Below are 14,517 nucleotides of genomic sequence, written 5' to 3'. Positions count from 1 at the left end.
AGAAATATCTTCTCTCCTGGCTGGCTCTCCAATTTCTTTCCATGTCCTTCTGCTCAGTCCACTCCTCTCCGTTGATTCACTTTCCTCTTCAACTCTGCCCCTTGGTCCCCCTTCAGTTCCCCTCCTCCTGTATCCCACTTTCTGGCTGTGTCCTCCTCCGTCTCTGTCCTTCCCCGTCATTACCACTTTGTCCTTGTGATTCCCACGGCCTCGCCTGGCCCTCAGCATCCCTCTCACTTCCTACTCCTCCCACTCGCCAGCCTGGGCTCTGCCGCTGTCCCCGCGGAGCATTTTCCCATCAGAGCCGCCGTGCAGCGCCCCAGCTGGTCCGTAAGCCCTGCGCAGCGTGCACAGAGCGCATGGCAGTTGCGCTGGCATCTGAGCTCCAGCACAAGGCTGTTGCTTATTAGCCTGCCCCGTGTGAGCAAGAGATGCTTCCTGGAAGCATGTGGGGACACAAGAGAAGAGCCTGTGCCAGACCAAGTCTGCAGGGATCCCAAATTTTAACAGTGGGAGTGGCTGAGTGAGGAGCTCTGCACAGGAGCTATTCTTAGCTCCCAAAGGAGCCTCCCAGTAGCGGTAAGAGGGAAGCTCTGAGCAGAGAATGCCATGTTCTAAGGGCTAAAGGCTCTCAAAGGAAAAAAAAACTGCTTGCAGTGCTTTTTATGTTCATTTTCTACTTTTCTCTTTCTGTGGAAGATACCTCCCTTGATGTTTTCTCCCTACAACCCTGCCTAAAAGAGATTCTCCAGTCAAAGAGGTCTGAAGGTCACTGGAAGGAAGTACCAGGCACTCCCTTTCCCATCATTTTCATCCTCTCCAGCCAAGACCTGTGGCAAGTTGAGCTCAGGACAAGAGCAAATTCTTGCTAAAGAGGCTGGAGGGCTACAGGGGCAAGGGGAGGAGAAGTGGGAACTGGAAAGTGTGACTCTGTCCCCTGCATCACGAATGGCAGAGCTGTGCCAGGGCAACCTCATTCCTATGCACGCAGACAAAGTTGTTCCTGCTGGAGCCGCTCAAACAACAACCTGGCAGCTGGGAACCATGCAAGCAATGGAAAAAGTTGCTTGTGGTATGGACGTGTCACAAAACTGCTGTGCAATATTAGACCCTCTAGCAGCCAAGGAGTGTGCAAAATGAGAGTGCTCTGCATGAGCCCGGTGGTGTGGCTGCTGAGACCTCCAAACAGCTGCACCAGCAAGGTTTGGTGTACATACGAGCTGCAGCTGCTGACTGACAGAGAGGGAAGTTGTGGTGGTCTAAGGCACTGCAGGCTTTGGTCCTAGCTTGTGTTGTAGCTGGGGAGGGTTACGTTTTACAGCGAGGCTCAACTCCTTTCCCATTTGAATGGATACTATTCAAAGCCTTAATCTAAGGGACATGTGGCTGCTCTCTCGAGACTTGGATGTTGCACAAGTTGCTCTTCTGTGCTTTTTCTTTCTGTCTGGTGCTGTGTCCTGTATATTTTCTCATGTTTAGGCTACTGTTTATATTCCTGTGCTGTCTTCCCCTGAAGCTTCCTGCCCCAGCTAGCATCCAGCTTGTGCTGGCCCAGAAAATCCAGGTCCAGCACCTGTAGAATGCAAGAATATGCTGTGCTTCATCTCTACCTGCCATTTTGCTACACATGGCTAGGTTAGGGGGTTGTCTGGAAGCATTATTTTCTAGCAAGTAGCTGCCTCTTGATGTTTGTTTTCCTCCCAGAGATGATGACTCTTACCCTGTGTGGTCTCCTTTGCCATCCCCTTACCTACTCTGGCGCATTACTAACCACCGAGATGCGACCTGCTGCCAGGTCAAAAGCAGCAGCAGCAGCAGTTGGCATTGTCACCAGAGCCAAAGATGCAGAGCCAAAAAATCATTCCTGGATGAATGCATGGGAGCCACACACCTCTAATAACTCACTGGAAATCCTCAAAACGAGGCTGAAGGGAAACTTGAATTGAGAGGCAGGCTCCCCCCTACAGCTGTGTATTTTGCTTACAGCAACAGCCATAAAGCACAACTGAAACAAAGGAAGAGCAGACCGAAGGGTAGCAACTGAGTTGCACTGCCCTAGCAAGCTGTTCAGGAAGGTCTCCAGCAATTACTGATGTTCTGGAGCTGAATCTCAGGCCCAGGCAGTGGTGCCCTGCCAGCCCCATGCGCTCAGCTCTCAGGCACCACCGCGCACAGCTCTGGCCAGCAGTCTTTGAGTCCAGGCGCTCTGCTGAAACCCTCCCTGCCAGGCCAGCGAGGAGGAAACTAACAGGCTTTAGGTTTTACTTAGATAGAGGCGAAGGAATACCTGGAAGGACTTGATGAAGGTCCAGAGCAGCGTCCGGATGCCCTCCCCTCGGCTCAGGAGCTTCACCAGGCGCATCACGCGGAAGAGTCGGAAGAAGGTGATTGAGATGCGAGAGTTTTCCTCTGCGTTCTGGAAGCCATCGGCACAGAGGCAGGAGTTACAACAGCATGGGAGGAACGTGGGCCCTGGGCCACAGAGGATGCTATGCCGAGAGCTCACTGCACTGTTCCTTGTCCTGAGGCTGCTCCCTGGGCTTGCACTGCTCTGGCACCCCCGGGACAGGCCAAGGCTGGTCAAGCCTGCCCTCTCTCCTATGGTGGCGAGGCTACTCTGCAGGGGCTCTCGAGGCCATCAGCCTCTCCCTTCAGGTTGCCTGAACTTTAGGGGATTAGGGCTGGGCTCTAAATTCTTGCATTAGACCTCCTCCTCATATTGGAGAACTGCAGTCCTCCTTGGACACTTTACTGGAGGATAAAGACTTCTGACCTGTCTCGGAAGCCTGACTCCAGTAAGTGCCTCAGCCAGGCAGCTCTGGCCAAGCTGGCATTGGGCATCAGCCACACGCTGGGAAACAGTGGCAGGTCCCTGGTCTGCTCCAGGGTGCAAAGCCCCATTGGGGGCACGGTGTTTGCTGTCCCTGCAGAGCTGCTGGCGTCACTGGCACTGCTGGCAGCCCTGATGTCCCTGTGCTGCTGTGGCCATGGGGACAGGGCCATGGTCACTCGCTCCTGCTGCTCTCGGTTCAGGCCTCTCACATTTCTCATGACCCCTTTGTACTTCCCACAGTCTGAGCACTGACTTTTGGTTTTTAAAAGCCATTTTATTTTGGCTTTGCTGCTACTGTTTGAACAGGCAGCATTTTAAAATAGTCTTTCTTTCTGGGACGGGCTTTTTTTTTCCCCTCCTCACAGCATCTGCTTCATCCCTAAGCATTTCCCCCTGAGCCTGCAACCAGTTCTGACATTCCTCAGCCTTTGCATGGGTGAAGGCAATATCTGTCTGAGTGCTGCTCTGCTGGCAGGCTCACCTGGGCCTCACTGGAGGACCCACTGGAGGGGAGGAAAGGCACAGAAAATGCCACTATACCCAGCTGCTGAACTCCCTGAAACTGTGCAAAGCCTGTGGAAGTGGTTGGCTCCCACTAGCAGCACTGTGGGAACATGACCTGTGGTCACGGGGGGAGATAACACTGTCACCCTGCCTTTTGACCTACCCTGGAGCAAATGAGTTCACAGAAACCCACTCTCTGTCCCCCCCAGGCTGCAAAGACTGCAGTTCGAGTCTAAATGCCATCCAAAGAGCAACATTGAGAAGGAAGAAACAGTGCAGATCATCCCCGCTGTTAACTACTCACCACTGTGTGAACCAAGAGAGAACAGACCCTTTGGATTTCCTGGACCAGCAGCTGCTGTTGCCTGGCTGCTGCTGCTAAGAGCCAAGGCATGGGAAATGCCTGGGCATAGGTTTCTGGGATGCAATGTGCAGGTGAGGATATGTACCTGTGTGCTCTGCCTGCTGTTTCCAATCCAGGCAGAGCGGATCGGTGCCCAGCTCCCAGCTGAGTCTGTGCCCCAGCTCCTGCTGTGCCAGCCCTGGTGGCAGACAGGGGCCATAGCTGTTTGCTAGTGTGTGTGAGCCTCACTGGCACAGAAGGTGCAGCGCTGTGTGTGATGCTTCACGGCTGCACACCAGCTGCAGTTTGTCTGTCTGTGGGGAATCACTGATGGGTATTTTGGGTACCTGCCTCCAGCCTGCACCAAAGGCTGACTCTTGCAGCCTCTACAGGAACCAGGTGAAAAAGATTAAGGGAACAGGCTGTATCAAGGAGAAGCCTGAGAGCTCCCTGCACCTCACATCATTTTTGCTTCCTGACCTGGAAAACAGGCTGAGGACTTCAGTCAATGGGAAGGAACTTCTTTGATATGAAGGAGGGAATGTGGCCTCCCAGAAACCAAAGAACATGGCATTCAGTATGCTCAGCACTACACTCACAGAGGTCTAACTAGAAGGTCACATCCCTCTCCCAATCCTTCTGAAGTCCTATGACCTCTCTTCCACTTTCTCTAAGAAGATGAACTCCAATACCCAATACCATCTAAAGAGAGCTGAGGCCCAAACTGAAAACTTGTATGGACAGCAGTACTGCTGTGGTAGCAACCAAAAATCCTGACCAGCCAAGTGTTTTCTTGGCCTGCCTGCCACTGCTTTTGCTGCTGTGGTCCTTTTCATGGCAGCAAATGGGGACACAGGTCTGGACCAAGGTTTTAGCACTCCTTCATCTTTCCTTGCTGAGAGGAGGCAGCTGCTGTAGGCAAAAAAACCCCCATCATTCCTGTTCTCCTAGCATCCTAGAATAGGCAAAGCCTAAGCAGCAGATAAAACAGAACAAATTCTTCCCTGAAGCAAACCAGCAATTTACTGGCATCAAAGCACACAGCTAAAATCCCTGAGCGATGCCTTGGGAGATCATGGTCATTTTTGAGACTAGGTGGCTACAGATTAGCCATTTATTGAGTAGCTCTGCTTGCCTTCTCCTGGTTTCATCCAGATGTTTGAAGGCATATCCCTGCCAGAGGAGGGAGGTTCTGCCAAGTGACAGAGACTGCAGCCCTGCTGGGGTGGTGCGAGGAGCGCCTTGTACGAGGCAGCAGAGTTTGTGTGCATCCCTGCATGACTTGCTCTTTATTTTGGGTGTGCAAACCCAAATGTTACAGTGAATCACCTCGGTGAAGAGGAGTTTCACAGTCCAAATGCCTTCTAGGCTGGAGGCTTGGACATGAAGTCCTTGGACATGAAGTCCTTGGAAACTTCCTCTGTGCCACGCCGACAGTCGGTCGCTAACAAGAAATCTTACCAGGTCTAGTTCTCTCTTGGTGGCTCATTAGATAAGGCAGAACAACAGTTAACTTGACCAAAGGAAAGCTCAGGATGCACAAGAAATACACATGTGCAGCATATTCACAGCTCATGTGAACACCAGACTCACACCAATACACGACATGGCAGCTTCATGCACAAATCGCTAGGCTGGGCTTGGAGAGAGAACTCGTGGATCACGGGAAGAGAATAAAGGAGTGTGTTAGAAAGAGTGTCACAGAAGCTGGGAGGGTGGTCTGCATTTTTGGTCTTACCATAGAGGAAGAGCATTGGGTATGTTCAGCTGGCTTTAAAGAAAGGCAGACAGAAATAAGCTGTAATAAGTCTCCAATCAAGAGCCTTAGTAAACCAGGTCTTGGCTAACACAGGAGCAACAAAATGGCAGAAGAGGGCAAAAGGGAGCTTGAAAGAAATGCACGAGAGGCTGGGCTCATTCCCTAGGACACCCAGCATCAAAGCTGGCTATGGCAGAAGTGGGTGCAACTCCCACTGAATTTGATCTGAGTTGTGTCCACTACCACCAGGTGTGAGCTGCACCCAGGGTCTCCTGAGCGCTCGCCACCCTGGCAGCCAGGCAGTGGAGGGACTGTTGTAATCCAAATGGTTCTTGGACCACTGCTATCAAGTTCAATGCAGAGGCTGATTTGGCTCTCCAGTTGAGATCCAGGCCACGTCTGTGCAGGAACCAGCCAGCTTCTAGTGCATCAGTCTGATTTGTAACCCCAGAATAGCCTGGTGATAAAGCACCACTTCCATTTAGAGAGCTCCACTGCCTGACAAGTGCTTCTAGCTAATGGCACTGTTGTTACTAAGACAATGGGATGGGCTGGGACAGGCTAATTAGCTCTTGACAGCCCTGCAGCACCCACTGCCAGCTGTGGAACGTGGGTTGGTAGAGCTGGTTAGCTCACTGTCCCTTCACCCACCTCACAGCAAATGGCCAGGGACCTCCCTAAGCTGAGCCCTGGTCACGCCTGGGAGAGTCTGGTGCTTGCAAACACTCTGCCTGACATTCCCACTTCTGAGGCCATTTTTAATACCGAGATCAATTCTAAAACAAGCAAACAAAAAAGACCCCAGGCTGCAAATAAAGAGCCCTCCAGCTCAGCAGTATCACAGGTCTAACCTCTACTTCACAACAAACCTGTTTCTCAGCCCTTCCTGTGACCACATCAGCAAAGATGAAACTGTTCTGTTTCTTCTGCCAGTGACAGAATTCACCTCTAGTGAAAAGGGAGGACCCCTGCAGCCTGCTCCTGCTTTCCAAGCAGGCTGCAGTAACCCAGCTGGCATTGTACTGCCTAAATAAACCCTACGGGTTGGATGCACAGACTGTTTGGTGACACAGGCAAATGACAGCAACTGAAAACCCAAGCTACACCTCATCTTTTGAGTTAACTCATTGGGTTGGTAGTGTCAGTCTTCACTGCCTTTATCCTCCTCCTTCACATGTCTGTGTGGCCCTTGTGTTTTCTTTCCAGGGCACATAAAAGTTGGCTTGGATAGCAAACAAAGGGGTGGTGCCCAGACATTTCTTACAGAGCAGGCTTAGATTTTGGTTCTCTGTGACTAGACAAGCATCTTCTTTCCAGCCAGAATTCTCTCTGTCCCATTTCTTCCTCCCCCCCCTTTTTTTTTTCTTCCTCCTAGCTGCTCAAATAATTTCTGGTAACAACAGAAGTAGTCTCATACTGCTACTTGCTGCATTCCTGGTAGAAGGTAGAAAGCTCCTTTGAGCTAACTGAAGGAAGCCCCAACATTTTCAGCACATTTTAGGGTTCCCCCTCCCTGGTGGCTGACAGTGTTGGTGCATCTGTGACTGATGGGCTGAAGAAGGATTGTGAAGTACTAAATCTCAGCATCAAGTAAAGCAACTGATAGTGCTGTGCTCCTGCTCATCATGATCTATCTGGGTGGGTGGGAGTAAGGCTTACTGATGGCTGTTTGTAAGGAACATACCACATTCAGGTGGGGAACAGGAAGCATCAGTTCCCTGAATCAAAGAACCATAGAATCAATCAGGTTGGAAGAGACCTCCAAGATCATCCAGTCCAACCTAGCACCCAGCCCTAGCCAGTCCAACCTCCAACCTGACTCACATAGCAAACATGGGGGCTGATCTTGCCCTCAAGGCAAAGAAATGGTCATTATCAGGTCATGTTTCTGAGTTTCCACATCCTGGCTACAGGATGAATGCTCTGGAAGCTGAGAGACAGTAAAGTTTGCACTGCAGGAGAACCAGCTGTAATGTTCCTTGGGCCCTTCCTAAGGGCTGCTGCCATGTACTGTTTGTATGGTAATGTCACCCACTCAAAGATTCTGCAAAGGGGTGACTTGTCTTGCCAGAGCTGGAAAGACAGCAGCAAAACAGTGATCAAAAAGCATTGTGCTTAGTATCAAAGCCTCCTGAAATACCCATGGCTGAGCATGACATTGCTGAGGGCACAGAGTGTCTGCTCAGCAAGTTTGTTGATGACACCAAACTGGGAGGCGTGGCTGATACAGCTGAAGGCTGTGTGGCCATCCAGAGGGACCTGGGCAGACAGAGCTGGGCACAGAGGAACCTTTTATATCACTAAATAATATATATCTCATTGCTGTCTACAACTACCTGAAGGGAGGCTGTAGCCAGGTGGGGTTGGGCTCTTCTGCCAGGCAAGCAGCAACAGAACAAGGGGACACAGACTCAAGTTGCACTAGGGGAGGTCTAGGCTGGATGTGAGGAGGAAGCTGTTGCCACAGAGAGTGATTGGCATTGGAATGGGCTGCCCAGGGAGGTGGTGGAGTCTCTATCCCTGGAGGTGTTGAAGCAAAGCCTGGATGAGGCACTTAGTGCCATGGTCTGGTTGACTGGCTAGGGCTGGGTGCTAGGTTGGACTGGATGATCTTGGAGATCTCTTCCAACCTGGTTGATCCTATGATTAATAAACAAAATGAGGTTCAACAAGGACAAGTGCAGGGTCCTGCACCTGGGAAGGAATAATTAACTGCACCAGTACAGGCTGGGAGGTGATCTGCTGGAGAGCAGCCCTGTGGAGAGGGACCTGGGGGCCCTGGTGGATAACATCCATGGCACAGCAATGTGCCCTTGTGGTCAAGAAGGCCAATGGGATCCTGGGTGTATTAGGAAGAGTGTGTCCAGCAGATCAAGGGAGGTTCTCCTCCCCCTCTGCCCTGGTGAGACCTCGTCTTGAGCACTGCCTTCAGTTTTGGGCTCCCCAGTTGAAGAGGAACAGGGATCTGCTGGAGAGGGTCCAGTGGAGGGCTAGGAGGATTATTAGGGGACTGGAGGGTACTGCCTGATGAGGAGAGGCTGAGAGACCTGAGGCTGCTTAGTCTGGAGAAGAGAAGACTGAGAGGGGACTTAATAAAAGTGTATAAACAGCTGAGGGCTGGGGGTCAGGGAGTGGGGGACACACAGGCTCTGCTCACTGCTCCCTGGGATGGGACAAGGAGCAATGGGTGTAAGTTGCAGCAAAAGAGGTTCTGCCTCAACACAAGGGGGAACTTCTTTACTGTAAGGCTCCCAGAGCACTGGCACAGGCTGCCTAGAGAGGTTGTGGAGTCTCCTTCTCTGGAGACTTTCAAGGCCTGTCTGGATGCATTCCTCTGTTATCTGTGCTAGATTGTGTGGTCCTGCTCTGGCAGGGGGGTTGGACTGGATGATCTCCTTGGGTCCATTCCAAGCCCTAACATCCTGTGAGCCTGTGATATCTTCTGACATGGAAGAAAACAGTGAGGTGTGTAAATGAATAGATTCAAGTGAAAGCTTCAGTAGAGAAATCCTGAGGATACCAATTTCACCTCATCTCTGTGGAATGCTGGAGAAGGAGGATCATGCTGAGAGGTTTGAGCTGCCTGTGGGTTTTAGGTGGGTTGATGACAATTCTAATGGCTATCCAGAGAAGCAGCATCTGGAAATGCCTGAAAGGGAGCTCCATGAGATTTCTACAGAATCTATTTAGTCAGGAGGCTCCTTGGCTCCTGGGTGAGGATGTTTCAGTCGTGGAAGCCTGATGCCCCTCGGACCATAGGCAGGTGACACTCCAATTGCCCTCACTGTCGACAGCTGCAATGGCTTTTACCCCACAGGGCACACTGAAGATGAGGAGCTCAGCTCCTTCAGAGCATAGAAGTCCAAGTGCACTTTCCCCCAGTGTCTGAGGAGTTGATTGTCCTTGCTGATAGTTTGTGTTGGTGGTTTTTCTTTACTTTCTAACAAGACTTCTTCCACCTGTAAGGAGGAATCTCTTGCCACAAGACATGTCGTGGAGAACTTGGGTCTGGCTTGCCCTGGGGAAGCAATTAAGCAGGCAAATGGAGAGTGTTATTGTAAGTGTGTTAGAGGCTCAGTCAATGCAGTGGTACAATAGCAGCCCTCCAACACTGCCTGGCAGCCCTATGCTGGAAGAGCTGAGAGGAAACTTGTATTTGAGACTCTGGCACCGTGATATATGACAGAGTATCTTCATATTAATGGTCAGATGCTTATGTTGCCTTCTGTGACAAACAATCTACCATGGCCTTTCTCCACTGAGCAAAACACAGCTTGTGGATGGAGCTCTTTGGAGCTCACTTGCAGGGGCTGCTTGCTGAGAGGTGTCTGCTAAGACGTTTCCTTGACTGCTGTTGCCATTAAGAGAATGAAAAGTTCCCCATGAAGATGCCACACCTCTTGGAAACTTGTCCACTGGTCTGTTAGCTTTCTCCCATGAGGATGGTTTTCACCAAGGAGGTAGATTTGCACTCCTTGCATTTTTTCCCCTCCTTATTTCAAGAAGGATGCCTCTGAGAATCCACACTGCAGAGTCTGCCTGAGTGGGCTGTGGTGTAGCTCCTTTGCAGCTCCTGAATGTGAGCCTTTTCCAGCCCAAATTCAAGGGCCCCCAAGAGTTCTGTCTACTTTAGTGACACTCTATGACCCTCTTGGACACAAAACAAAGAGGGGAAAGAGGCACTGAGGAGAACTGAGCTGATTGTCTGAATGCAGGTATGATTTTGAAGGGAGCAGTAAGGGATATTTAAGAAGCAATGGTGACTTCTGCTGTTAAGAGTGAATTTTGCTGCTATAGGCAGTGAGAAAGAAACTGAAGGTCTGTTTCAGCTGCTTGGTCACTTCATCTTGACTGGATGCAGAGGGCAATGGCAAGGCAACAGCATTACTGTTCTGGAGTTATCTGTCACACATGGGTCACGCTGGGGTGGGATTTGCAAGGACAAGCACTTCAAAAAGGACAGGGTGGGATTTGCAAGGACAAGCACTTCAAAAAGGACAGGGTGGAATTATGCAAGGACAAGCACTTCCAAAAGGACAGAGATTTAACAAAGTTTGGAAGAAAAAGAGGTTGAGAATTTCTCAATGCCATGGAGAGATGCTGAAAGATGCTAGACTCATGCATTTCTGCTGTCAAAAGCCTCAAGTGACCTCAGGAGGCTGGCTGAGGAACAGAAATATTTGTGCAGAGCTGGAAAAAAAAGTCAGGGTTTCAAATCAACCTGGCTGCTGGTAGGTAATAGCCTGCCCCAACCCTGGGGAGTTACCACACAAGCTGAGGGAGCTGGGAGTGTGCAGCCTGCAGAAGAGTAGGCTCAGGGCAGACCTCATTGCTGTCTGCAACTACCTGAAGGGAGGCTGTAGCCAGGTGGGGTTGGGCTCTGCTGCCAGGCAAGCAGCAACAGAATAAGAGGACACAGTGTGAAGTTGTGGCAGGGGAGGTCTAGGCTGGATGTTAGGAGGAAGTTGTTGCCAGAGAGAGTGATTGGCATTGGAATGGGCTGCCCAGGGAGGTGGTGGAGTCACTGTCCCTGGAGGTGTTGAAGCAAAGCCTGGCTGGGGCACTTAGTGCCATGGTCTGGTTGACTGGACAGGGCTGGGTGCTAGGTTGTCAGGGAGTGACAGGACTAGGGGGAATGGAGCAAAGCTGGAGGTGGGGAGATTCAGACTGGATGTGAGGAGGAAGTTGTTGAGCATGAGAGTGGTGAGAGGCTGGAATGGGTTGCCCAGGGAGGCAGCTGAGGCCCCAAGTCTGGAAGTGTTTAAGGCCAGGCTGGCTGAGGCTGTGTGCAGCCTGCTCTAGGGTAGGGTGTCCCTGCTCATGGCAGGGGGACTGGAACTGGCTGATCCTTGTGGTCCCTTCCAACCCTGACTGATTCTGTGATTCTATGAAAGTCAATTGCTTTAATTTGGTTATGCAGATTACCCTCTCCTGGCAATTACTGGGCAGTTAATGCCAGAGTCCCTTTTTACACAGCTGAATGCTCTCTAGTTTCATCCCCTGTGACTTTCAGAGAAGCAGAACAATGGGGAAAATGTATCTATGCAAATGAGCCTTATTTTTTTTTTGTCAGGATGCTTTGATGATCCTTCTCATTAGCTCTGGGTAAATGAGGAGTTCAAGTCTTATGGTAATCAAGCCTGGGGTACTTGTGAGGGAAAAAAAAAGGAGGTATGAAATGGTGTCAGAGATGTAGCACTCAGCTTTGGGTACAGCACTGCTGTGTGACTCAGAGAGGCAGCTGGAGCTTGCCTGGGGTTTGCTATTTGTGTTTTGTGGGATAGGTAGCAAAAAAAAAAACCCCAAAAATGTCTTAGAACAGGAAGGTTCTGCAGATAAACTGAGCCATGAAGACAGATGTTGAAAGGCTGCTTGTGTGCAGAACCTTTTTCTGTTTGACAGAGGGAGTGATTTTAAGCATTTCTTGGTGTCAGTACCAGCTGAGAAGTTCTTTGGCTGACTTGAACACCTCTGCCAGAAGCCATATGTGCCAGTGTAGACTTTGTTTCCCTCAGCTTGCCTTTCCTCTTGACCAGTTCTTGATGCACAGGGCAGGGGCTCCCAGAGGAGATATCCCATCCCAGAGCAGGCAGAGGGGGCTGACCCTGGGAACAGACCAGACCACTAAGCAGGATGGAGAGTGCCAAGTGTGAAATGGTTTTGTTCCCAGGTCTCCAGCTTTCTCCAGCTCTACTGCCACCCATGCCAATGGCTGCTCACAAGTAGTCCACGTGCCTCACAGACCTTCCTATGACAAAGTTAATATGGCTTTAAAACAGCAGGCCCAGCAGGGTACATTTACCAAGCTAGGAGCAGGTGTGGATCTGTTGGAAGATAGGAGAGCCCTGCAGAGGGACCTGGACAGGCTGGATGGGTGGGCAGAGGCCAATGGGATGAGATTTAACAAGGCCAAGTGCAGGGTTCTGCACTTTGGCCACAATAACCCCAAGCAGCACTACAGGCTGGGGACAGAGTAGCTGAGAGCAGCCAGGAAGAAAGGGAGCTGGGGGTACTGGTAGATAGTAGCTGAAGATGAGGCAGCAGTGTGCCCAGGTGGGCAGGAGAGCCAATGGCATCCTGGCTTGGCTCAGGAACAGTGTGGCCAGCAGGATGAGGGAGGTTCTTGTGCCCCTGCACTCAGCACTGCTCAGGCCACACCTTGAGTGCTGTGTCCAGTTCTGGGCTCCTCAATTCAAGAGAGATGTTGAGGTGCTGGAAGGTGTCCAGAGAAGGGCAGCAAAGCTGGTGAGGGGCCTGGAGCAGAGCCCTGTGAGGAGAGGCTGAGGGAGCTGGGGGTGTGCAGCCTGCAGAAGAGAAGGCTCAGGGCAGAGCTCATTGCTGTCTACAACTACCTGCAGGGAGGCTGTGGCCAGGTGGGGTTGGTCTCTTCTGCCAGGCACCCAGCAACAGAAGGGGACACAGTCTCAAGTTGTGCCAGAGGAGGTCTAGGCTGGATGTTAGGAGGAAGTTGTTGTCAGAGAGAGTGATTGGCATTGGAATGGGCTGCCCAGGGAGGTGGTGGAGTCACCATCCCTGGAGGTGTTCAAGCCAAGCCTGGATGAGGCACTTAGTGCCATGGTCTGGTTGATTGGCTGCCGCTGGGTGCTAGGTTGGCCTGGATGATCTTGGAGGTCTCTTCCAACCTGATTGATTCTATATTCTATATTCTATTCTATTTATCATGGTGCTGGAAATGGCAGTCTGCTTTTCCACCACCTCTTCAGGGAGCTTCATCTTGGGCGTTCCACTGCTCACCAGTCTCCTTGTTGTTGATTGTGTGGGATGCACAGAGGGAGGGAAATCTGTGGCTCTGCCTTTCCAAGAGGAGCACAGCAGGTACCTGGTTTCCAGTCATTCCACAAGGCAGATCTTTTCACAGCCAGGTTCTCCCCATCCCAAACCCCCAGATAAATCTGCCATCTCCACTTCTTATCTGCAGCGGTGTTGTGAAAGCACAGCTGCTCTGGAAAGCTGCAAGTAGAGAGATGATCTCTGACATGGCTTGGCTGACTCAGGTTCCTGGATGCTAAGAGCTTGCCATTGACATTGGTCTTGAAAGAAAAAAGAAGAGAGAGATTGTTGGAAGCAGTCACACCACTCTTGGCTACCTTAAAGACAGGCTGTTGTGTGCTGCACAAGGTATTGATTTCCCATGTCTTGTAACATCCCACAGCCTGTCTTGGAAAGGATAATGGCAGCAGGCTTCTTCTCCAGTATGAATTTCCAGAGCCATAGGTAAGCAGGAGCCTTCCATGTCTTCTACATCTTCCATTACTCCTGAGTAACATCTCTTCTCGTTGGTGGCTTGTGGTGGAGTGAGGAGCAATGGATACAAAGTGGAGCACAGGAAGTTCAACCTCAACATCAGGAAAACTTCTTCTGAGAGTGCTGGAGCCCTGGAGCAGCCTGCCCAGAGGGGTTGTGGAGACTCCTTCTCCAGAGGCTTTCTAAACCACCTGGATGCATCCCTTTGTGTCCTGCTTTGGCAAGAGGGTTGGACTAGATGACTTCTGGAGGTGCATTCCAACCCCTACCATTCTGATTCTGTGATTCTATAGGAAGTGGATTTTGAGACAGTGACTGGGATGTGACCAGCCAGGATGCCTACAACAGCTTTACTAGGAACTAGAGCCAGAGCCATGTTTTTGGCCAGCAATCATCTGACTGCAAGCAGAAATCCACTCTCTATGGACAGCTCACCTAGATGCTGCAGGGAATTGGTCCCACTTAGCTGATGCTTGAGAAGATGGATGAAGCAGGAGCCATTTTGCTGGCATGTTGTGCCAGACAGTCTGCACACAGAACAGACCAGTGAGGGCAGGGGAGAGTATGGCCATTTGAAAAACAGTTGTCCAGGGAGAACTAAAGCAACTGCTTCTGCTTGCCTGGCTGGTACCGATGAGAGAGGGAGCAAGGCAGGAGCTAGACAAGGCTGCTACACTGACTACATCAGAACAAGTTAAAGGAGTTCATCTGTCTTCACCTTTGATTGCAGGTCTGGCTAGGAGGCCACACTCTCTTACATGCCAACACAAACCCCCACAATGAGGTTATTTATCCAATGGGATCTCCCAAAAT

The 14,517-nt window shown here is 50.9% G+C and overlaps 1 protein-coding gene across 1 annotated transcript in view; it reads right to left on the bottom strand.

The window, feature by feature from the left end:
- The window catches only part of CACNA1C (calcium voltage-gated channel subunit alpha1 C), a 600,430-nt gene that overhangs the window by 37,328 nt on the left and 548,585 nt on the right, over positions 1-14,517 (bottom strand). Inside the window, exons 32-33 of the mRNA XM_064155731.1 lie at positions 5,419-5,451; positions 2,288-2,416 (exon numbers count right to left, since the gene is read on the bottom strand). Of these exons, the coding sequence (XP_064011801.1) occupies positions 2,288-2,416; positions 5,419-5,451 (162 nt within the window). The remainder of the gene's footprint in view (positions 1-2,287; positions 2,417-5,418; positions 5,452-14,517) is intronic.

Source organism: Pogoniulus pusillus, chromosome 15 (assembly GCF_015220805.1).
Source record: "Pogoniulus pusillus isolate bPogPus1 chromosome 15, bPogPus1.pri, whole genome shotgun sequence".
NCBI classification, from domain to species: Eukaryota; Metazoa; Chordata; class Aves; order Piciformes; family Lybiidae; genus Pogoniulus; species Pogoniulus pusillus.
This window is presented reverse-complemented; position numbering and strand designations above follow the sequence as displayed.